At 39.9% G+C, this 25,604-nt stretch overlaps 1 protein-coding gene across 4 annotated transcripts in view; it reads left to right on the top strand.

The window, feature by feature from the left end:
* NSD3 (nuclear receptor binding SET domain protein 3) overlaps window positions 1-25,604 on the top strand; it is a 108,121-nt gene that overhangs the window by 18,574 nt on the left and 63,943 nt on the right. For all 4 annotated transcript variants that reach the window (XR_005721474.1, XR_005721473.1, XM_040242943.1 and 1 more), the window contains exons 2-4: window positions 15,757-16,478; window positions 24,527-24,598; window positions 25,048-25,210. Coding sequence is in view for 2 of the 4 variants with exons in the window: in XM_040242943.1 (XP_040098877.1) it covers window positions 15,801-16,478; window positions 24,527-24,598; window positions 25,048-25,210 (913 nt within the window). In the remaining 2 variants the exon portion in view is untranslated. The remainder of the gene's footprint in view (window positions 1-15,756; window positions 16,479-24,526; window positions 24,599-25,047; window positions 25,211-25,604) is intronic.

The following is a 25,604-nucleotide window of genomic DNA, read 5'->3' as shown; positions in this document are numbered from 1 at the left end:
AATTGTCTTCTCACTCATTTGTGTTATCTTTTGACGTACAGTTTAAAAAAATATATTGTTGATTTTATTCATCAGTGTTTTGTACTCTCTATGTATTGTTTAAGAAGTCCTTCCCCACTTTAAGTTCATAATTATCTACTTCCATTTTATGTTTTTGTTTTTCCTTAGAAGTTTTTAATTTTTGACTTTTTATGTCTGGTCTTTATTTCACCTGGAGGTGGTTGGTATATTATGTGGTGAGGGTGTAATTTTTTTCGTATGTGGATAAAGTTGTCCGGTACCATTCTTTGAATCTCCTATCCTTTCTTCACTCATCTGCCATGACTCCTCTGTTCCATGCCAAATTCCTGTGTGAGCTTAGGTCTGTGTCTCAGGTCTGTTTCATTGTCTGTCTCTTTGCCAGTACCTTGCCTTTTAATCACTGTAGGTTACTAAATGTAGAGCTTTATATTTTGAGTACATTGTATATGTGTGTCCAAACCAGTAAATCTTTGTATGGATATTGTAGACTTTATTGTTAAGAAGTATATGCAAATACTTTCTTGATTTCTTTTATTTTAGAGCATTCCTTTTGATATAGCCTCCCCGTTGTTTCCTCCTCTTATGCCCCCGTAACCACCACTCTGCTTTCTGTCTATGGATTTACCTATTCTGGACATTTCACATAAATGGAACAAGATACTATATAGCCTTCTGTGACAGCATTCACTTATTTAAATTGAGTCAAATTGACAGATTAGCAGGGCATTCTGTAGGAATATTACTGTGTCTTTTAAGAAAGTAGAACTATAATACTGTATCTTAGTGGGGAGTAAGAAGAGAAAACCTTACCAGTATTTATTTCTGTTTCATTTTTATTGTTTAAGCATCAGATTCAGATTTTATTTCTTCATTTATTGAAGAGAGTGGCCAGTCTTACACTTTTGCTTAATTGCTTGATGAATAAATGTCCTGTAACAAATCCTGTTCTAGAGGAGTATTTTTGATGCATCTTGAGTTTATGAGATATGGATGGAGCAAGACTATTTTGATTTGGGTAGATGTTGTTGGTAATTATATAAAAATGATGTGATTCCTTTTGTATCTTGGTGGATAGATGAGTAAAATCATGTGACAATATACAGGAAATATAGTCTCTCCTGAATTGTTTATTTTTTAAAGCAAGCAGATTTTCCAGTTTAACCCAGAAATTAGTCACCAGCTTAGAGTTCTTTTTAGAAGGCTACGTCGGAAAGTACCTTTAAGTCATGTACCCAGATAAGGTTTACTAATAAAGAACATTTATTTAACATACTAAAATACTGTGAGCCTTGGTATCATTTGGAGAATTAATGTTTTATTAGTATAATTGCTGAAATATAGTTCAGAAAAGAAAATATTTTCCCCTTAATCATAACATGAAATTTTAACTTTGTTTTTTTTTTTGGTTGCACCACTTGGCTTGCAGGATCTTAGTTCCCTGACCAAGGACTGAACCCAAGTCCCCCACAGTGAAAGCACAGAGTCCTAACCACTGAACCACCAGGGAATTCCCCGCACTTTTTTTTTTTTTTCGCATTAAACTTTCAAAGAGTTAGCCTCAATCAGAATGGTAGTAAACCTCTTTAAATGATTCAGAAGTTTGACCAGCACTCTTTTCAAACCTCATGATTTTGACACCCTCAAATTTTCATTCCAAAGTCAAAAGGAAATTAAAAGTACCTGTAGAGTTAATATATTTATGTAGCAGCCTCCAAATTCAAGCCTTTGTATTATCATGGGAATTTAACAAACTGAGAGAAAATGCCCAATTTGTCAGAAATAATTTGCTTTTATACCACTATAGTTACAGATATGGATAGACCGCTGTAACTACCAACTGTGTAACTCTTGAATGCTTTTAGAAGTACTTTTTTTGTGTGAATAAATGTTAAATCTTGTAAACTGATACAGTTTTAGTTCCTTCAAAAGATAACTTAAAAACGAATGGAACACCACTTCAATTTATTAACTTTGTATTTGCTTGACAGTGGCATGCTCCAGTCCATAGTGTTACAGAGAGTTGGATTTGACTTAGCCACTGAGCAAACAAAAAAATTTCCTTGATTAAAGATTTTCAAGCCAGACACACTTCATTTGAAAGATTGACATTGAGTTGTGTAGTCACTGTACCAGATTCAGTTAGTGCTTTTTGTCTATAGCATAGCCAGATAGCCAGATTAGATGCTATCAATTCTAGCTACTTTTAGTGATTAAAAGGTAAATATTATTGCTCATTCTCTTTTTGGTACTAAAGAGGCATGATCAAGTTCTTAGAACCAAATGCCTGATTTTTTTTTCATAACTTTCACCCCCAGTTTTTTGAGTGTGCAGTGAAGTAAAAATGTCGAAAGGCTTGTGAAGGAAGAATACCAATTTTTAACATAATTTGCATCTTGTTCATACTTAGTAGCAGTTTATGTTTCCTGATTTTTAAAGGTGTGTGTTTGGGCTCTTTAAAAATATTTCTCTCTTATTTCCAAAAAGGGTGAATGACTCACAGTTTTAAAACAGAAAATTATAACAAAATAATATACCTCTGTTACAATACACTTTTGTAATTACATTACTAACAAACAATTTTTAAATTATGAAAGCCAAAATGGGTGATACAGGATTTATAGCTTATAGTCAAAAGATCACTCTGATCATAGATGTGATTAAAATATGAACAGAGCATATAAGCAAAAAGAAAGGAGTCTCCTAGCATTTAGGGGATTTTAGCATTCTTCCTATATAGATTCTGCATGTTTTTTCAAGTTTTTACTTTATAGAGGCCCTGGTTTTACCTTTGCAGACCTATGTACTAAAAATAATAGACCCTTTTTAAAAAAAATAAAATTAACTCCTGTTACCATTTTCTTCTTGGTGTAGATTTGGGGAAAAAATAGTAAAATGACTTCCTTGATGCTGTCACCAAGAAATCTTCATATTCTGTCATTAAATATGAGTCTCAGTTGACATTTTCTGGAGGGGTAATGCTTGTATGTATTCAACTGATTTCAAATACAGGATCTGACTTTCAAATGTTAGTGATCATTCAGTTAGAAATCAGTATATGAATATATTTGATAGCTTTCTCTTGTTATACTTCAACATGTATATACTTAAATTTAATATCTTTTTTTTGCTTTAAAGCACAAATGACCTCTAAATTTTGAACATTATGTATTGTTTTTATAGAGGTTTGCCATAGAAATCATCAAACAGTAAAAATGCCAGGTTTTCAAGAAACAGCATAGCTGGTTCACAACTGTAGACTGTCTGCGTGCACTGTTACTATAGAAACACATGCAGACTGTGGATTTATCATAAACCTTGAAAAATATTTCTTGTGCAGTTCACATAAAGAAACATCTGGATCCCTTGTTTATCCTGGAGTAAAGGGAGGCCACCCTCTTCTGTGTTGTGGGAATCATGTTATATTCTACTATTTTTCTTTAGCTGTAAAAATTGTAATGTAGATATATCAAGTACACTGTGTATTTTAGTAAGATTGATTATAACAACTGGAATAGGTTTCAAAAATAAGGATTCGTGTTCATGCTAAGTCAGTTAACTATGACTTTGACAGTTTGAGCTAGAGAGCTTCCATATTCTGAATTTCATATCTGCAGTATTAATAACACTAGGGTTTTATTTCTGTTTTTTGCATGGTTCCAAAGAGTTTATCAGATTACTTAAAATGTTGACATTTGTATATTTGCATATATACATAAAACAGTTACGTAAAATCTTCAGGTCACTGGGGTGCTAATGTGGTACACACGTGAGCCTGGCAGGAACTAAAGTGAGATCAGGCTTGGAAGCACAGGACTTTGAAAAACTGGATGTCTGAGAGGAGTCGGGTGAAGAGGAAAGGGTCACTTCAGGAGTTTGGCTTAACCCCACCGCTCAGATCTCCACCTCTAGCTCCTTTCCCATCCTTGGGAAAAGGGGCCCCGTTTTCAGACTGTATCCCCACGGCATACTAGCCCACTCCCTAACATCTTGATGTGGTGAACACTTTCCAGAATCCTCTGAACCAGGTCCTTGTAAATATATTTGTATCAGAGAAAACAAGGCACTTTGGGAACATTATAGCTCATTCTCCTACACATACATCATTCTAGGCAGAAAGTAAAAATTGGTTAACACTGGGGTTTTAAATAGATCTGCTTATAAAGGAGTTTTTTTATATCTTTCAGTCTTTCATTGGGTTAGTAGACTCTCCTTGGAAATGCATTTGACTTCATGTCAGTCTCTCGGGGCTTTAAGCCTCACAGGGAAGCATAGTCCAGAACTAAGGAGAATCTCAGTAATGGCTTGGAGAATGGTTAGATTTTGCCAAGGATATTCCTGAGGAGACCACAGTTGCCTTTATATTATCTTGCATTCTTCATAGAAAGATCCTCAACTCTCTTTGAAACAGTTCATTTATATGTAATAGCTCCCTTAAGTTCATATAGTTTAGTTTCAAAGATTCACTGAAGCCCCTTCTCTAGCCTTCAGTTTGGGTTCTAGGAGCATATGGATGAATAAAATTACTTCGTGCTCTTAAGAAAATCACACAGTCAGTTGCATGGTGAATTCTAAGAGGTATTATTTATCTTAGGAAACAGAAAAGTTACTCACACTAGCATGGAACTTAAGTGAGTACTGCTAGGAAATGACTTTCTGAGTTCAAGATGGTTAAATAAGTCAAGCAAACAAAAAAAAAGTAAAAGAGCGTATTGGGCTTCCTGGGTGGTGCTCGTGGTAAAGAACCCACCCGCTGATGCAGGTCAGGTGTAAGAGATGGCTGTTTGATCCCTGGGTCAGGAAGAGCCGCTGGAGAGGGGCATGGCAACCCAATCCAGTATTCTTGCCTGGAGAATCCCATGGACAGAGGAGCTGGGTGGGCTACAGTCCGTGGGGTCACATAGAGTGGGACATGACTGAAGTGACTCAGCACGGCAGGCTTAGGAGACACTATTAGTAAAGGCACAGTGGTGTGAAATCCCAGCGTGTACAGACATTCCAAGTAACTTGACATTACCAGTGTACAGAAGTGACTTGAGGCTGGAGATGGGGTTGGGGACCTTGCTTGGAGGGCCTGTGTGCTTTGTTGTCTTTTTCTAGAAATCATTGACGGCTTTTAAACAGGAAAGTGATGTGGTTAGATTTACAAATTAAGTAACCTAGGAATGTATTGAAGGGGTAATTGGGTCTGAAGATAAAAATGTGTTATTTATATGACACCTTTAGAGCTACTTCTGATTCCAAAAAGCCTGAATAATGATGTCAGTATGAGGAATTTTAACCTATAATGAAATATGAAGTTTTTTTTTCTTGTGGAGAAGAAACTGATGTTAAATATAGGAAAATAAGTACATACAGCTCGGTGTGTAATTCTGTAAAGTAGAATCCAGCAGTATGTACAGTCTACAAGAGGAAATTGTTCACATTAGGATAAGAATTTGTTATGGTGACTTAGACTTTACATTTAACATGTCATGAATACTTGAGTAGCTCAACTGTTCATCTGAAACATCATATGCTTTTTTTTTTTTAAGACTTTGTATCTGAGATTGACTTAAGTAAACTTTTCTGTTATCACTCCTCTCCTGAATAAGCTGGAGAACAAATGGCCTAAAGCTTTATTTGATAATTTTCAACTGTTTTCCTTTAGAAACGTCTATGGAGCTTCCCTGATGGCACAGTGGTAAAGAATCCTCCTGCCACGGGTTTGATCCCTGGTCAGGGAAGATCCCACATGCCTCGGAGCGACTAAGCCCGTGTGCCACAGCTACCAAGCCTGGCTCTAGAGCCTGGGAGCCACAGTTATTCAGCCCACATACCACAACTGCTGCAGCCCGTGCGCCTAGAGCTTGCATAGCATGACTAGAGAAAAGACCATGCATCAACGAAGATCCAGAACAGCCATAAATAAACAAACAAATAAAACTATAAAAGATGTTTGTGAACAGCTTCACCAAAAATAAGGAAAAAGTATTTGTTCATTGATTTCTTTTCATCTCTCTTTTTTTTTCATTCACTGATTTCTTTTCATCTTAAAAACCAGTGTGAAAATACTGGTTAGAGGAAGAATTTGTTCTAAATTGTTAGCCTGTGGTGGTTTCATTTACTTGGAACTACATATTACAATGGGCCAAACACTAGTCCATTACGTCTCCCACCAAATTGTTAGCTCTGGGCAGTGGAGCTAACACTCAGGAAGTGTGCGTTATGATTTCAGTAAATAATTACTTCAGTAAGTAATTCAGTAAAGTGAATGTTTGTGTTGCTATTTACTTGACATACTTAGGGACTGTGGGCAATGCGTTTACTTGTCAAGAGCCAGTCTGACTGTGGGGCAGAGGGCCTCTGTGTGGATTCTCCATTTACAGGATGTCTGGCTGAGGAAGTCACTTAATCACACTGGCCTTCATTTTCACTTGTGAAATGGGGGTAGTAATAGTATTCTGTCAAAGACCTGTTTTAGGGAGTGAAATAATCACACAAATGTGAAGCATTTGAGATAGTATTGACGTGTAGTTAAGTCCTCAAATGCTAGTCATTATTACTATTACTTTAGTAATACAAAAAAGTTTAAAACATCTTTATCAGGGATTTGTTAATGACAAAGGTGTGAGAGTTTTTGATGACTCCCGTGGAGTAGTTTTAAAATGTGTGGGTGAAGAACACCTAACCCCCAACCCTGCCTATCTTTCATGGTCTAGAGGCCTCCTTGCCTGCTTGAGCACTGCTCTCAGAGGTCTGCTGTGATTGTGATGACACACAGTGCAGTTCTTAGTCACCTTCTGTTTAACGTTGTTTACATTGTTTACTCTTTTATGAGTCTTGACCTAAATATCCTATCTTGTCTTATCTACTAAAGACATTGTAAATGCCTTTGGGTCAGAGATCAGGTTTTTCATAAGTTCTGTGTGCCCAGTGCTGAATGATAATATTATGGTAACAGCTAACAGATACTGAGCTCTAACTCTGGGCGTTGTCCAAAGTACTGCTCATGGATTCTCTTAATTCCTACAGCAACACTGTTGTTGATGTTTAGTCACTAGTTGTGTGCAACTGTGCGAACCCATGGACTGCAGCCCAGCAGGTTCCTCTGTCCATGGAATTCTCTAGGCAAGAATACTAGAGTCGGTTGCCGTGCCCTCCTCCAGGGGATCTTCCCAACCCAGGGATCGAACCCGCATCTCTGCCTCCTAATTCTCTATATCAGTTAGTGTATCTGCTGTTTGAATGCTGGCCACCAGACTCCAGTATGTATAAAAATCACTATGTAAAGAATTTTATAGTCCTAAAATACCTTTTTAAAAAAATTATCAAAATTGCTTTATTGATTGCATTATTGTGTTATTTGGAGGTGCAATATGAGAAAGTGTGGCTCTATTCATGCTTAGACTTCCTAGAAAATATGATACAGTGAGCCGTTTGGCTGAGTTGGTCAGAATATGCTGTCAAGATTTAATGCATGCTGTTCTGCCTTAAGAAGCAGTTGCTTTTTCTTTTTAATATTTCTTCCAGCTCCTTAGCTAAATTACTTATTTTTATTTTTTTCCCCAACATTTCACTTTAAAATTTTTCAAATCTTTAGGAAAATTAAGACTATTATAGTCGACACCTGGATTAGTTGTTAACATTTTTTGCCTTCTTTGTTTTACTCTAGATATATGTACTGTTTAAATGTTAAACCATTTGAAAGTTGTGGATCCTAGGACACTTTAAATATTTAAGCATAGCTCTTCTAAGAATAAGGACATTCTCTTACATTAACAGAATAATGTTATCATACCCTTGAAAATTAACAGCACCGTTGTTTAATAGCTAGTTATTTTATTTATTTTTGAAATATTATTATATTTATTTCTTTGGCTGTGCTGGGTCCTAGTTGCTGCAGGCAGGACTTGCAGTTGCAGTGTGTGGGATCTAGCTCTCTGCCTAGGGCTGGAACCCGGGCCCCCTGCATGGGGAGACGGGAGTCTTGGTCATTAGGGAAGCCCCTAGTTTGCATTTTAAATTCTCATTTTCTCCTAAACACTGTTTTTTACCTCTCTGTGTATGCTTGTGTTTACATCCAGGATTTAATCAAAGTTCACGAATTGCACTGGTCTTTTCAAATAAAGAGCGGTCTTTCCACCTTTTATTTGTAACTTTCACTTTTTGAAGAGCCAGGGCCAGTTTTCTGAGAGAAGGTCCCACACTTTGGATTCGTCTGATTGCTTCCTCATTTTGAGGTTTGGTGTAAGCACTGGGAAGAGGACTTGGGGAATGATGATGTGTGCATGAATCACACCACGAGGCCCAGGAGGCCAGCTGGCCTGCCTCTGGTGAAACCGTACCTACTCCCTTGTGTGAAGTACTCTGTCCTGTGCACAGTTCTGTTTGCAACTAGTAAGCCACCTATGGAGTGATGAATATTGAAACCATCATTTCACTTGTCCCATTTTTGCTCAAAAACCCTTGGTGGGTCTCTCCCCATTACCTAGAATGTAAGAGTATAAGGATATTTTTTATGAGATATGTACTTTGCAGATACCTTTCTCTCTGCCAGTAATTCACTTTTTTCCCCTTTTAACTGTGTCTTTTGAAGAGCAAGAGTTTTTAATTTTGAAGTCCATTTTATCTATCTTTTTCTGTCATAGGTCATGATATTTGCATCCTGTGGAAGATATCTTCGCCTAACACAATTGAATATTTTCTCCCATGTTTTTAGTCTAGAAGTTTTATGGTTTGACTTCAGTACCAGGTTTATGAACTAACTTTAATTATTTTTTTGTAAAGTAAAGTAAGGGTGAGGTTTGCTTTTTCCATACAGCTATCCAGTCATATTTTTTCCCAGCCTTGTCTGTTGAAAATACCATCCTTTTTCCTTGAATTTGTTGTTGCTGTTCAGTCACTGTGTTGTGTCCAATTCTCTTGCGACTCCATGGACTATAACCCTCCAGGCCCCTTTGTCCATGGAATTCTCCAGGCAAGAACACTGGAGTGGGTTGCCATTTCCTTCTCCAGGGGATCTTCCTGACCCAGGGATCGAACCCATGTCTTCTACATTGGCAGACGGATACTTTACCACTGAGTCACCAGGGAAGTCCTTTTCCTCGAATTACTTGACACCTTTGTGGAAGATCAGTTGACCATGTAACTATGGGTGTCAGTGTTTTGTTTGTTTTCTTTACAATAAGCATAACTCATTTTTTACCAAACCAGGGATTAGTGGGTGAGTAGAGTTACATCATAGGTGAAATATCCCCAGAGGTCCTGCAGGTCAGTGAAGGTATATTAGTTTTAAGCCCTTTGAGGTCAGAGATGCTTTCATTCATTTATTAATTGAACAGTATTGAATATCTAGCCTTGAATAAAATATCCATAGTCCCTGTGCTTATAGAGCATGCAGTGGAATGAGGGAGAGAGACCATAAAAAGGTAAATGCATATTTGTATAAGGCATGTTATTGTAAGTGCTGTTATGAAGGACACAAAACAGACTCAGTGAGGAGAGGGTGCTAAGGACCACAGAAGTCTACTCTGAGAGATAATGAGTGTTCAGGTAGTTGGAGCAACAGAGGTGAAAATTCCAATGACAGAAATGGAAGTGGGCACATTTGAGAAATTGATAAGCCCCTGTGGCCGGAGTGCGATGCTTCTATGGCAAGTGTTGGTAGATGACTTTGGTAGTTTACAAACTGAGGCCTGAGCACGTAGGCATGATGCTGTGCCCGGATTTTACTTGAGTGCCACTGGGAGGGCACTGAAGGTTTTGTTGCTTATTTTTGCTTATTTCAGTAAATCATGTCATTACTATCTAGATGAATAAATCGAACATAACCAGCGGCTCAGAAACCTCCCTGTGGCCCCTTTCCAGTGTCTACAGCACCATTTTCAAGAAAGCAGCTACTGTTCTGACAGCCGTCCCCGTAGATTTAGGCCTAACTTCATCCTGTTTCTGACCCCTGTGTAAATGAAATCACACTGTGTACTGTGTAAGTGAAATCGTCGTGTCTGACCACTTTCGTTCAAAATGACGTTTGTGAGTCCTCCCTATTGTTCGTCTTTCCTGCTGTATTTTAAGGGGTGGTCGCACGATTGGATTCATTTTTTTTAAAGGTGACGGGCCATTCTCTGGGGACGTGGGTTGTGTGGAGATCAGGGAGATGGTTGTGCAAGAGCCTCGGTGAGGAACCAGAGGTGGAGTGAGATAGACCAGCGTGAGTCAGCTGCCTGGGGAGTAAGGCTCAGGGAGTTTATGGATCGGCTGGACAAGAGTAGGAGTGAGTGAAAGGGGTGTGTCATGATTCCCAGGCTTCTGGCTTTGGCAGCTGGTAGGTGGAGGTTTCATTTTCTTCTCAGGGGAAGGACTAGGGGAAGGACACATTTAAGTAAAATAGAAACTGAGAGTTCACTATTAGACATTTTAAGGCGCTTGTGAGATGTGAGTGAAGCTGCCCGACAGGCACTTGGGTTGTGTGTCTGGAGCATATTGGGTTAAAGTGGGAAGTTTGGGTAGTTCAAAGATTATGAGGCAGCTGCTATGTAGAGCATCCTGTGCTTGGTTGCTTGGTCCTGTCCAACTCTTTGCGACCCGTGGGCTGTAGCCCCCAGGCTCCTCTGTTCAGGGGAGTTCCCAGCAAGGATCCTGGAGCAGGTCACCCTTTCCTCCTCCAGGGGGTCTTCCCGACCCAGGGGTGGAGCCTGTGTCTGCTGCATCCCCTGCACTGGCAGGCGGGCTCTTTACCACTGCACCACCTGGCAGTACTTGGTACTGCACTGGAGTTAAAGGATACAAATTCACCATTTTATTCAACTTCTGTTGGCCACGTGACTAAGGGCAAATCACATGATCTTTCTGAGCCCCATCCCTTCTCGTGTGTAAGATGGGGATAATACTTTGCTTCGTAGGATTAAATAAAGTATATTAGGTCACAGTTTATAGATATCTGGCTCAGTGGATGCTCAGAAAAGGTCATTCACGCCCTTGCAATTTGGGTTGGTAAAAAAAAATCAGATTGTGGAAAATCTTGAAAGGCACAGAAGAGACTTGATGTGTGAAGTTTAGAACGTCAACATGGGAGCAGACTCGGTGCAGGTTGGCTTTAGAAGCATCCCCTGGCAGCTGTGCAGGAAGAGACTAGAGGTGAGAAATACCTAGAAAATCAGTTGTTTTAGTTCCAGGGTCAGGTGCTGACGAGGGCCTGGCCTGACATGGATATAGAAATCAGAGAACAAATCAAGGACTTCCCTGGTGGCTCAGCGGTAGAGAATCTGCCTGCCAATGCAGGAGCTACGGATTTGATCCCTGGGCGGGGACGATTGCACATGCCCCAGGGCAGCTAAGCCCATGCAGCACAACTGCTGAGCCTGTGCTCTGGAGCCCAGGAGCGGTGACTGCTGAAGTCCACACACCCTAGCGCCCATGCTCTACAACGGGAGAAGCCACTGCAGGGAGAGGCACACACGTGGCTGCCAGAGAGGAGCCTGCACTCTCTGCAGCTAGAAAAAAAATGCCTGAGCAGCAGTGAAGACCCAGCACAGCCAAAAATAAGTAAAATTGTTTTTTAAAAAAGGAAAAGAACAAATCAGAGTTCAAAGGAATAGGTACTAGACTTGTCCAATGTTTAGTTTTATGGCTTCACTGAGAAGGAAGAATCAGTCACCCTCATATGAACCCGAGGCTCCTGGCCTGGGAGCTGGAAAAACAGTGGAAGCAGCGAGCAGTGCAGGGTAGTCTGGAAGCAAAGCTGAGTTAGGAAAGGACAGTCTGCTCAGCTTTAACATACAACTCTCAAGATGATTTTGTGTTGTCTCTGGGTGGTTGGATAGTCTCTGGCATGGGATCTCGTAGAAAACAACACAGGATTAGAAAGCTAAGAGATTGATTCTTTTTCAGGCTTACTCGCTAATTAGCTTTGTAGTCTTGGGAAATTCGGCAAATATTGAATGTAGTTATCTGAAAAATGAAGTTAACACCTGCCCTGTCAGCTGTATAGGATTGTTTTGCCGATCAAATAACAAAGTATGTGAAAACACTGTGTAACTGCAAACTCTTATGCGTGCGTGTGTGCTAAGTCGCTTTAGTGGTATCCAGCTCTTTGTGATCCTTTGGACTGTAGACCACCAGGCTCCTCTATCCATGGGATTCTCCAGGCGAGAATACTTGGGTGAGTCGCCATTTCCTTCTCCAGGGGATCTTCTCAACCCAGGGACTGAACCCCTGTCTCTTAGGTCTCCTGCATTGGCACATGGGTTCCTTACCACTAGTGCCACCTGGGAAGCCCTCTAACTTTTATGCTGTAATTGTAATATAGTAATGTTATTTCTTTTCTTAGTTCAAACTAAAATAAAATATTTGGTTATAGGGCTAGAGAAGAGAAGGGGGAAATGCCAGACTTCTTAGAAGTTTGTGTTTGGAACTAAGTCAGAAGTATCAGAAATCTGAATTGTTGTTGTTGTTCAGTCGCTCCGTCTTGTCGGACTCTCTTTGACCCCATGGACTGCAGCACACCAGGCTTCTCTATCCTCTGCCATCTCCCAGAGCTTGCTCAAACTCACATCCATTGAGTTGGTGATGCCATCCAACCATCTCGTCCTCTGTTCCCTTTTCCTCCTGCCTTCAATCCTTCCTGGCATCAGGGTCTTTTCTAATGAGTTGGCTTTTCATATCAGGTGGCCACAGTATTGGAACTTCAGTTTCAGTATCGGTCCTTCCAGTGAATATTCAGGATTGATTTCCTTTGGGATTGACTGGTTTGATCTCCTTGCAGTCCCTGAGTGCATGTGCCTGAAAAACCTCTAAAGACTATGGGACATTATCTGGAAGCTGATCTTGAGTATGACAGTTACAAGAACCAAAAACACAGATTGCATCATGTCAAATGCTGGTATTTAACTTGCTTTCAAGTTGGAAGTTTGGAGAACTGTTGAATTCTACCTGTATACTTGCCCCATGTGTGTTTACAGAATTTAGAACATACTTTCTTGTGTCTTTGAGCTACATATTTTTGTCAAGGGTCAGATTAGGGTAAAGTTCAATTCTTAAGCTATATATATAAATGATTTCTAACCTTTATGAGCATTATCAGTATGATATGCTGGTTAGGAACACAGACTCTGAGACCAGACTGCCTATTGGGAGCATTAAATGGTGTCCTGTTTATAGAGCTCTTAGAGTGGCTTCTGGCACATACTAAACTCTCTTTTAAGTGTTAGTGGTGGTTATTGTGAAACGGTTAGTTGTTGTTTTAGCAGTGACCAAGCAATAAAGAATAGAGTTGACCAAAAGTTTCATGTGGGTTTTTCCATACGATGTAATGGAAAACACCAGACAAACTTTTGGGCCAACCCAATACCTGAACAGAAGAAACAAATCCTCAGAACTGAACACCTGAGGAAAGTGGCAGTGGCGTAATGACAAAAATCTTGGGCTTCAGAGTCAGAGATGCCTACATGTGAATCCTGATTCAGCCTTCTTGGCATTGGGGTTTAAGCAAGCCCCCTAAGAATGCCTCTGCAGCTCACTTTCTTTCTCTGTGAGCAGGAGTCACTCCACCTTGAAGAGTTGTTTTGAGGATTAAGTGAGATGTATAAAAAGTGCTCAGCCCAGAGTAGATGCTAAGGAAGTGGGAGTGCTCTCTCACATCCTGTGGCTGCCGCCTCCCACCCCCCCTCCCGCCCCAACCTCACTCCAGTATAGAGCAGTAAAGGCAGTTTGGTTTTCTGTAAGCTCTCATATTCATTCATTTGCAAGTTAAGAACTGGTAACATTCATTCCACTTGCAAACATCAGAATAAACAGCTGTTTAATTGGATACACCTTGGAAAATGTTGTCAGCTTTTATTTCCTTCTTCCTTTCACTGTTTTGGCTTACTTGCTTTATCGTTTTTCTACTAGAACCACGATGGTGGACATTACCAGTAAATCACAGAATTGAACTGGGCTCTAGTCTCCGAATCCACTTCCCTGCATTCTGCCATCTACAGTTAGCTCATCAGACTTGACACAGTAGTGAAATCCTCTCAGCCTTAGAGCTTTTTAGAAGAGGTGTTTATAGGATTTTCAAAATTATATCTGGGCAGTCCCTTAATCTCCTGTCTCAGGATGTGGACCTGTCAAACCTATGACAGAGCAGAGTGGTCTCAAAGCATTTCCTAACAGATGCTCATCCATACTGTAACATTGTCACACGGTGTGGGCAATTCCAGACACCTTCTAGAGAAGGCACAGTAACTGTAAGTAAAGCAGTGACCTGGCCAGCAGTGTGCATCAGTATCAGCTGGAATGTGGCCTTAAAATACTCATGCTTTATATATGGAATCTAGAAAGATGGTACTGACGAACTTATCTGCAGGGCAGCAGTGGAGATGCATACATAGAGAACAGACTTGTGGGCATGGAGGGTAGGGGGTCAAGGAGAGGGTGAGACGAATGGAGATAGTAGCATGGAAGTGTATCCACTACCATATATAAAATAGATAGCCAGTAGGAATTTGCTGTATGACTCAGGGAGCTCATGTGACAACCTAGAGGGGTGGGATGGGGTGGGAAGTGGGAGGGTGGTTCAATGGGGAGGGGACATATGCACACCTGTGGCTGAATCAAGTTGGTGTATGACAGAAACTAACACAATATTGTAAAGCAGTTATCCTTCAACTAAAAATAAATAACAAATATATATAGAACTGGAAAAAAAATACTCATGCCCTAGGCCTCACCCCAGATTTACTGAATCCGGGTCATCAGTATATAGGTCTTGACATGTGCCTTTTGTAAAAGTAAAGATGATTCTATTATCTATATCACTGATTAAAAACAACTAGATACTGGCGAGAGCATGGGAACTAGCTGTCCCCTCACACTGTTGGTATGAGTATAAATTGATATGGTACAGCCTATAATAAGCTATTCTATAGAACAGTTTTACAGTATCATCTAAATTTCAAATCTGTCCTAGAGAAATATATATATGCATAAAGATACAGTTTCAAGGAAGTTTTCTGTAAGCCCATTTATAATATCCAAGAGTTGTGAGCAACTGAATGATTATCATGGTTAAATATGGTAGATTCCACAGTTGTTTACAGTGTGACCACAGCCACTTAGAGAGTGAAGGATGTATGAGAATGATCTGTATATGGCTGATGTAGAAAGATAGCTAGGATTTATTTTAAGTTGAATAAGCAAGTCGCAGATTAAACTATTTTAAATATTTTGTGTGTAAATATATAGAGAAAGATCTAGAAGAATACCCACTGAAGTATTTACGTGGTTACACGTGACTTATTCGGCCTTTTAAATTTTGTATTTAAAATATTTACAGTAAGATTTTATTATTTTTGTAATAACAGAACCACTGGACAAAACATGAATGATCCAAGGAAAACTCCCATGGGACTTAATTTGTATGCGTCAAGACACTGCTGATTTTGCAATTACCAGTTTTAACTGAAACTTATAATCTCTAACTTGGGAAACAAAGGAATGTGAAAACAATTTTGCATGTTTGCAAAGAGGACAAAATTTTTGTTACTCAAGTTGTTATGACAGTCATTGAGTTTCAAACAGATAAGCATTTACAATAAAAAGTGTTTGTTCTGTGTCAGAATCACATTGGCTGCTTGTTTTAAAAACAGTGTTTGTATAGATCTGGATATGAAAATGGGCTTCAGAATATTTTCTTTTAATTCTTTGCTATTGATTAGCCATCTAGCCTTTGAGGTTATTAACTAACACTTTTTGATCTCTCTTTTAAAACTTTAGGCCCGATGAGAGAAAGGGAAAGTTAAGGATGCTGGAGCAGAACAATGGATTTCTCTTTCTCTTTCATGCAAGGGATCATGGGAAACACAATTCAGCAACCACCTCAACTCATTGACTCCGCCAACATCCGCCAGGAGGATGCCTTTGATAACAACAGTGACATTGTTGAAGATGGTGGCCAGACACCATATGAAGCTACCTTGCAGCAAGGCTTTCAGTACCCACCCACAACAGAAGATCTTCCTCCACTCACGAATGGCTACCCACCGTCCATCAGCATGTATGAAACTCAAACCAAATACCAGCCGTATAACCAGTATCCCAATGGGTCCGCCAACGGCTTTGGTGCAGTTAGAAACTTTAGCCCCACTGACTATTACCATTCAGAAATTCCAAACACACGACCCCATGAAATTCTGGAAAAGCCTTCTCCTCCACAGCCACCACCACCTCCTCCTTCGGTACCACAGACTGTGATTCCAAAGAAGACTGGCTCACCTGAAATTAAACTAAAAATAACCAAAACTATCCAGAATGGCAGGGAATTGTTTGAGTCTTCCCTTTGTGGAGACCTTTTAAATGAAGTCCAGGCAAGTGAGCACACAAAGTCAAAGCATGAAAGCAGAAAAGAAAAGAGGAAAAAGAGCAACAAGCATGACTCAGCTAGATCTGAAGAGCGCAAGTCACACAAAATCCCCAAATTAGAACCAGAAGAACAAAATGTAAGTTGAAACATCTTTTTGAAAAATTTTGTAATATTTTCACATTTACTGGAAGTCCAAGAGATCTTTTTCCAGTTTTTATCTCTTCAAATGTAAATATTTCTGATAGCTTCTTTCTTCTGATCTCTGGCAAGGAGCTTGGGTTATGATGACAGGTGGTAAGTAAATATTTGCTGAGTAAATGAATGGACACCATCTGAGTAAAGAAATATTTTAAAAACATGTGACACTAAAAGTCTTGCCTCTGATGTGTCTTTGTTTAGCAGTCTCACTTAATCTTGCTTGTAATAAACTGGCTTCTGAAGATGAAGAGGAAAGTCAGTGAGAATATGGTTAATGAAATTGGTTTTCCATTGTTCCAGAACTTCAGCTTTTTTTTTGGTCTGGTTGCACCGGGTCTTCCTGGCTGCCTGTGGACTTTCTCTAGTTGTGGCAAGCAGGGGCTACTCTTTGCTGCAGCGGGCAGGCTCCTCATTGCGGTGGCTTCTCTTGTTGCAGAGCGCAGGGTCTAAGGCACTGGGGCTTCAGCTCCATAGTTGCGGCTCCTGGCTCTAGAGTACGGGTTCAGTAGCTGTGGCGTGTGAGCTCAGCTGTTCCACAGCATATGGGATCTTCCCCCAACCAGGGATGGAACCCGTGTCTCCTGCACTGGCAAGCAGATTGTTATCCACTGTGCCACAAAGGAACCACCTGGATCAACGTTTGCCAGGAGAGCTTAGATTTACATTCATCCTAGTGTGTTTGCTGCAAAATAACCTGAGGTAAACAAAGGAACTCTTTATTAAAATCAGAGTTAGTATTCATACATACTCATTAAAACTTCAGGTAGCATTTTATAAAAGTCATCCTTTGGTGGTAACTTAAGATGTGTGCTACTAATTTTTTTTTTAACATCTCTGAGGTTTCAGTATTAATTTTCTTAATAACAATAGGTATGTAACAAATCAATTCTAGCTTGAGTGAAGAGTTTTTCACTAATATTCTAATATACAGTATGACTTGAAGATGTCCCCAGACCTATTTGGGAAGAAATGAATGCTTTTCTATCTGGTATGCAAGTTAATTTGTTATCTTCTATTCAAAGAAATGTTTACATCTTACCAACTCATCTTTTCCTTAGTAGCTGAGTTCCACTTCTTTATGCAGATCAACACGATCTTTCACTGGAGTAAAGGTCACACCTGTTCTAGGCTCTCACAAGTCTCAGTGTGATAAGTCAGTATGTTTTTCTCATTTTCTATTGTTTATCTTAATCACTTAACAAATATCCACTGAGTACCTAATGTGTGCTAGACACTTTTCTAAGAATTGAAAGTTGGCCAGCAAGTGAAAAGTAAAGATGCCTACTTTCGGGGTGCTAACATTCTAGTAAGAGGAGCCAGAAAATACACACACACACACACACACACACACATGCGCGCGTGTGCATGTAAACGTGTCTAGGTTCAGATAGTGATAAGTGCTATGAAGAAAATAAACTGAGTGATGAGATAAAGAGAAGTTGTGGACACTAGCAGTTCTGCCATCTTAGTTCTGTAGCTTTAAAATGACTCTGAAGCTAAGTGGTTTCTGAAATGCCTTTAAATTTAAGTCATTTGTTAAATGCACTCCCCCGCCCCGCATAGATCTTAGCTCATGTAGTATCTTACACTGTTTATTAAGTGAACGAATCAGTGAAAGGAGAGAAGCTAACTTTTTCCCCTCCGAATACAGCCACTATAGTATTTCTTTCATGGACCTGCCGTGAAAAGACATGTGAAGCCCCAGTGACCCTTGGGAATCACGAAAATGCATAAAACCTGAATTTGGTTCTAGCTGAGGTTCTAAGAACCATCTTGCTGGCCCAACTTTCTTTTGCTCTAAAGAATCCGGCAAATAGGAGAATATCTGATTTTACTTACTAGGTTAGACTTCTTGCCTCATTGATAAAAATATTAAAACATATAGTTTAAAATATATCTCACAATAGAAATAGGGCTGGAAGCAGTTAGAGGCAAGAGAAGATAGCCTTTTCATTTTTCATATCCACTCTTTGCTCTATTGGAATCTGGGAAACAGTTCAGTGCAATGATATGGCTAGGAATCACTTTTCAATGAGACTTTAAAGCCAATTCTGTCTTTGTTGGTTGTCTGCTATGTCTGGCCATTTATATCACTTAAACCTTCAGTTAATGGTTATATCCAGGAATTAAAATGGTTAGATGTGATTTAAGAGTTTTAGTTCATTTTCTTTTTTTTTAAATTAATCTTGTAGGGGCATAATTTAATATTTCATTATTTAGGATCTTACAGTCTCTTGGGGTAAAGGAATGTCAGTTTGATTGAAGATATAGACATGGTAAATGGCATTGAGTGCCTTAAATGTTACCAAGACCATTGCCTGAAAGTTGAGCTTTGGGGGAAAATCTAGGGTTGTTGTTCTTTTTTCCCTTGTTTTTCTCCCCCGACCCACCACATTTTCTTTCAAAGAAATGTAGTGAAGAGCTAAGCTCTTGTTAGTTGAATTTGATTAATCAGACTTCTATCGCACATGTGGGGCAGGTCTAAGCTTATGGGAAGGGGCCATAAAAGTGCTGCTGCGCTCTGACGGTAGAACATTGAAGCCGGTGTCCCAGGACCCCACTTGTTGTTAGGGCTGTGCCTCTGCTAAGCCGTGCAGACAGGGATATGCACACGTCAGCCTGCTTTTTTTGTAACCGTGTATGGTTTTATAGGGGTTTCCTTAACTTGAACAACGTTCCTTTTGCTTCCTTGAGGATGGTTGATTTAAGTGTTTTAACTTTTGATACCCTTGTGACTCCTGGCTGTCACTAGAGGTCCACATCCTTGGCGTCCAGCATTACAGAGGGCTCGGAAGGGAAAGAGAAGCCCACGGAAGTGCCTGCAAACACCACTGGACACCTCCCCTCCCCCGGATACCCAAGGGCAGCCCAGTGAGAGCTGGTGCCTGGAATGACTGTCCTCAAGCTAGGTTCATTGATAACTATATCTAGATGTACAGATGTATATTTCTTCCTTAAAAGCTCACTCATAGGTTCTTTTTTGAGACAGACAAAGCAAACAAAGTCATCTAAAAACAAGATTCCACTCACTCCTGTTTTCTTTCCTTTTTTCTTAGTATTAGCTCTACGAGTATTTCCTCCCAATTCTGAGCTATCTGGCCTTCTAAAGAGTGGCTGTTCTGTGGAACAACCTAAGTATATCTTTCCAACAATGAAAATGTGTGTCCAGACATCTCAGCAGCAGCAGACCTGCTATCACTACTGAAACTGTATATTTTGTAAAGCTGCTTTAGCTGCTTTCTCTCCCACGAAATTAGAAACATGTGGAAATGTTTCTGCACTTCTTCCTCCTTGGCAGGTGTAATGCCTCAGGCATGTGAACGTAGGCTCTGTTTAAACACTGGTCTTCCACCAGCCCTCGGTGGGCTTATCCACTAAGGCCAGGCCCAGTAACTCTCAACGTGCCGTTTTCACATATAAAAAGCCAGACAGCTTCTTTGGCCCCATTAGCACTAAGTTAGAGGTTATATCTTGTTCTCCAGCCTCAGATTGTTCGATCTTAAAATTCTTAGAAACTGTTTATATGCATTACGAACTCACAGGTTATTCAGAAAGTAAAAGAAAAAATGCATGAGCAGTTTACTGGCTTTACATTTTTCTTTCCACCTTCAATGATGACACGAGGTTTTGGTTCCTGTAGAGAATACGATTTTACTTAATGTTTGAAAACTCTTAAGGACTTGGAACTCTGCCAGATTTGATGTGTATTATTCATCCTGATAAATCTCTTTCTTGGATTTTAATACAAATACTAGGGGTGTGTGTGTGTGTGTGTCTGTCTGTCTGTCTGTCTGTGTGTGTGTGTGGTTAGAACTGTGTGGCTTGCGGGATCTTAGTTCCCTGACCAGGGATTGAACCCGGGCATTGGCAATGAAAGCCTCGAGTCCTAATCACTGCACCACCAGGGAATTCCCCCAGTTTTTTTGAAAGGAATATTTAGGGCAATAGAATTTTATTTTAGCTGCCATTAGCATATTTTTTTCTACCAGATTAAGAAATTTCCTATGATTCTTTACTGGAAAAAAAGGTCTTTCCACGTGAAATCAGCTAAAAATGTAAAGAGATTATACACCCATAAAAATCATTTAAAATTAAGATGACTCTAAAGCTATGACGAGTTTGCTCACTGTCATCTTTTTCTCTGATGCTTTCTCTTCCTAAAGCAGCACTGTTAGTACCAAAAAGGTATCTTCAGTCCCTGTTTAGTTTTAATCTCTTTTTAGCTTATCTATCCTTTGAACAGTCAAAGGAAAGTGGATTTTATACCCAGCAATATTTTATCTGTTGGCAATTTCTGACTCCTTATTTTTCTTGACTCCTAAGCATTTGACTGCCATTGACCATTCATCTTAAAAACTCCCCTTCTTAATTGATGTTTGTGGTAATCTGTTATCTCTCTTTACCTTTTTGAGCTCAAGTCTTAGATCTCCAAATGCCTACTAGATATTTCTGTTTTGCTCACATATTAGCACATTTTGCAATGTATATTCACTTTCTATCATTGCAGCACCTTTATTTGACTTTTTTCTTCTATTTTTGTAGTTTGAAAGCTTAGAATAAATCTTGTTAGGCTTCTTTTTCTCCCTTGTCATTTCTTTCCTTTTAAAATGACTGTGTTTAAAAAAAAAACTTAGTTCTTTGAAAGTGATTTTAACTTTGTTTCAAGCCAGCCTGAAGGCAAGGCAGGCTTCCCTGATAGCTCAGTTGGTAAAGATTCCATCTGCAATGCAGGAGACCGTGGGTTGGGAAGATCTCCTGGAGCAGGGAAAGGCTACCCACTCCAGTATTCTGGCCTGGAGAATTCCATGGACTGTGTTAGACCATGGGGTCGCAGAGTCAGACACAACTGAGCGACTTTAATTTGAAGGGAAGGCGAACAAGCTGGAACCAGCCAGGAAAATCAGAAAGAGATAAAACATTTGAATAATATAAAGGTTTTGAAGGAAATCCTGTCTTTAATCCAGAAAGGGAGAAATGTTTATGAGCTTCAGATCAGCTCTTACAATAGTAGGATTCCATCATTTGGCAGAGATGAGTCACTCTTATCTGTCTGGCTTCAGAGTTAAAGGTCCCCGCAAACGCTCCGACATCCCCGAGACTGAAGGCAGGGGAGGAGGAGGACTTGCTTTCCCAGCTACACACATGCTTGCCCAGGTGGGCCTGTCCTCCTGCTGCAGCTTGAGAATTGAGAAGCTGAGGTCAAGGCTTGCTCTATATCTTTGGACTGAAATGAAGCTGCCTATGCAAATGTGGACAGTATTTTTAAACTGCCTCGTCACACCAGTGACCGGGGGTGGGAGGGGGGGAATTCTCACTTGAACATAGGTTTCTCTCTCCTGCTCAGTGAGTGAGTCCTGTCGGATTAGCCAGTCATAGCAGCGCCACAGACCATCAGACAGAGTTCACGTAGTGCCACAAAGAGCTGCCACCGTCGTCTTCCATGCAGGCTACTTCCAGTATTTTCAGTAGCCTCCTGATTAAACATCCCGCCTCCCCTCTTGCTCCTTTCCAAGATATTCTCCACACAACAGCTAACACGATCGTTTTAAAACAGAAATTGGCATGTGTTACTTCTCCCCCTAATCCTCCTCTGAGGCTTTCATTGCACTTGAGATAAAACCCTTGAACATGGCTCACTAGATCCTGGTGAGGTCGCCTCCTCCCCTCTCGTCTTGTAACCTCTCTCCTCTTTGGGGCAGTTGTGGCCGCCGTAAGGGCTCTTTTGAAGTTCCTACCTTTGTTTAACCTCGGAGGCTTCACACATGCTGCTATTCTCTGGAATGTTCTTTCCCCCGGTTTTTTACTGGACTACAACTCCTCTTCTTTTGGTTCAGATTATACTTTCTCAGAGAGGCTTTTCCTGATAGCTGCATGCCCACACACTGTTACTTCTCTTCATACATTGTATGAGTGTATGTTTGTGTTGAATTCCCAAATGGTTCAGCAGGTAAAGAATCTGCCTGCAACGCAGGAGACACAGAAGATGAGGGTTCAATCCCTGGGTCGGGAAGATCCCCTGGAGAAGGGCATGACAACCCACTCTAGTATCCTTGCCTGGAGAATCCCATGGACAGAGGAGCCTGGTGGGCTACAGTCCATGGGGTTGTAAAGAGTGAGACATGATTGAGTGACTAACGGCGCTTCATATTTGTCTGTCCGTCTGTCCTACCCACCTGTGAGCTCTTTGAGGTCAGGCGTCACGTCTGTATGTTTTACCACTGCACATCAGCTTCTAGAACAGGCCAGGAACTCTGTGGGCACTGTCCAGTGAACGACCCACACGTGGGGATTGGCGTATGAGTCTCACTTATCATTTCCTAACAATTTTCACAGTTTATTTTACTTAATAAAACTTTGTTTTTATAGCAGTGTCTTAAATGTCTTGAATTAATTGAATGGAGAATTTTAAGTAGCTTCTAGAATTAGCCATAGTTTTTTTTTTTTTTTTTTGAATTAGCCATAGTTTTGTTTTTTTTTTTAATTAGCCATAGTTTTTAAGTGAAATTAGACCTAAGTTAATGGTCTCTTAGACCTCTCTTTTTTTTAAGTCATCTAAATTAAATTCTGTTCTTTGACAAGTAAGAAAAGTTTTTGAACATTTTAAATTACAAAAGCAATTGCTTTTTACAGAAAATGAAATATACAGATATCTGTCTTTCCTCATCATTTTCCTAATCTCCTTCCTCAAACATAACTAATCAATTTATTGTACAATGTATCAAATATTTTTCAAGGCATGTCCAGGCTATTTTTTAAAAGAATTTTTTAATTTTATTTTTTTGGCTGCACTGGGTCTTGGTTGCTCACAGACTTTCCCCAGTTGCAATGTGAGGGCTTCTCTTGTTGCAGAGCACGGCCTCTAGGCTCCCAGGCTTAGCTGTTCTGCATCACGTGGAGTTCTCCTAGACCAGGGATCAAGCCTGTGTCCCCTGCACTTAGCAGGCAGATTCTTACCACTGGACCACCAGAGAAGTCCTTACAGGCTGTTTTTAAATAACAAGTATGAAGATGTTGATAGGTGTGGGTTACTGACTTGAGATCGTGTTGCAGTCACCATCCCTGTGCTTAGATTTTCTCACTTTGTTTATTTCTATAGGACAGGTTCCTAAAATACAATTGCTAAACTAAAGAGTTTTGAGTTTTGCTCCCAAATTGCCTCCTCAAAGGTGTGTAGAAATCAACTTTTAAATAACATATTTGTGGGTTTTATGACTAGAAAAGTAATGTGATGTTTATTATAGGCAATTTGACAAATATAGAAAAGCACATCCAAAAAATCACGTAGTCCATCTTCTGGTGGTATCCTGCTACTCTTTTTTTCTTGTACACATAAAAATTATTTTTCCAGGATTGGAATCACACTATACAAACTGCTTTGCAGTTTGTTGTTTACAAATAACATTATATTGTTATTTTTCTGTGTCACTTAAAAATTTGTATTAAAATTCTATTAACTAGTTGTATTACAGTTTATTTAGTTAACTCTGTACTTTTGGACATCCAGACTAATTCTAATATTTGCTCTTGTAAAATATCACCGATGTGATTGTCTTTGTATGTATGTATGTGTGTATATGTATGTATCAGTGCTTTTTCAGTATACATTTTTAGAATGGACTTGCTGGTCCAGAGTCTGAAAATTTAAGGCTTTTCATACATATTACCAAATTGTTCTCTAGAAGAATTCCAAGTTACTTCTTACTAGCAATCTCAGAGTGCCCATTTTTCTATCCTCTGATAGGTTTAAAAAAATGAGAACAGATTAAGAAATTAAGTTTTTAAAGAGATAGCATAAGAAGTAGGAGCGTTGGCTGTGGTGTAGAGTAGACATGGGATGTTAAGACACAGTGTCATATGCCGTGGACATTGTACTCCTCACGGTATTCAGTTGATGTATGTCCCTGATTTCCTTTGCTGTTGCGCTTTCTTTCTTTGTATGTGTGTCACTGTTCTTTGGTTTGCTGCCATTTTATTCTTTTCACCTAGAGACCAAATGAGAGAGTTGACCCTGTATCAGAAAAACCAAGAGAAGAGCCCGTGCTGAAGGAGGAGGCCCCGGTGAGTGGCTTAGTGAATACTGTCTAACCAGACGTGGTGTGTGAAGGTGGGTGCAGAGCGATTGAATTAGAACACACATAGCACCTATTGTGACTTCAGGAATTATACTGAAATAAATCTTGGAGCTGGTTTAAGAGGTCATTTTTTTTTTTTTTAGGGAATTACTTTAAAATCTATGACCATTTTTTCATACTTGTGAATTTTTGAGATTGCTTATCAATAATTGGGTGATAGAAACCATCCATCCTATTTTTAATATTTGGGGTGGGGCTTATTAATTATTTTCCTCCTCTCTTCTTCCCTTTTGCTAGATATGGATAGCAGGCATCAGGCAAAAGTATGAGTGAAGATAAATTTTCCATGGTTAGCATGTTTGATGTATTTTGTACATTTTTCTTTTTAAAAGTTTCTTTTCTACTGACAAAGTTCTTTATGACCTTTTCCTACAGGTTCAGCCGACGTTACCTTCTGTTCCTACAGCAGAGGCGTCCGCTGGTGTGAAGTTCCAGGTCGGTGATCTTGTTTGGTCTAAGGTGGGAACCTATCCTTGGTGGCCTTGCATGGTGTCCAGTGATCCCCAGCTTGAGGTGCACACCAAAATTAACACAAGAGGTAAGAAGAGGCATGAATGGGTGTTAAGTAAAAAATGGATATTGGGGTAAAAAAGTGACTCTTAAGTGTTATTATGAATATTAAAGTACATACATGATAATATAATCTGACACCACAAAAACACATGTGTGTGTGTGCACATTCGTGCTTAGTTGTGTCCAACTCTGTGTGACCCCGTGGACTGCAGCCCACCAGGCTCCTCTGTCCGTGGGAGTCTCCAGGCAAGGATACTGGAGTGGGTTGCCATTTCCTCCTCCAGGGCTCTTCCCGACCCAGGGATAGAACCTACATCAATGTCAGTTTTTGATGAACAGTGTAATAACAATGGTTATCTTAGCTGGCAGAGAGGCTCTACAGCTGACATAGTCCTTGTTTTCCCTTGAAACATCCTATG

The sequence above is a fragment of the Oryx dammah genome, unplaced genomic scaffold, assembly GCF_014754425.2.
Source record: "Oryx dammah isolate SB20612 unplaced genomic scaffold, SCBI_Odam_1.1 HiC_scaffold_7, whole genome shotgun sequence".
Classification (NCBI taxonomy): domain Eukaryota; kingdom Metazoa; phylum Chordata; class Mammalia; order Artiodactyla; family Bovidae; genus Oryx; species Oryx dammah.
This window is presented reverse-complemented; position numbering and strand designations above follow the sequence as displayed.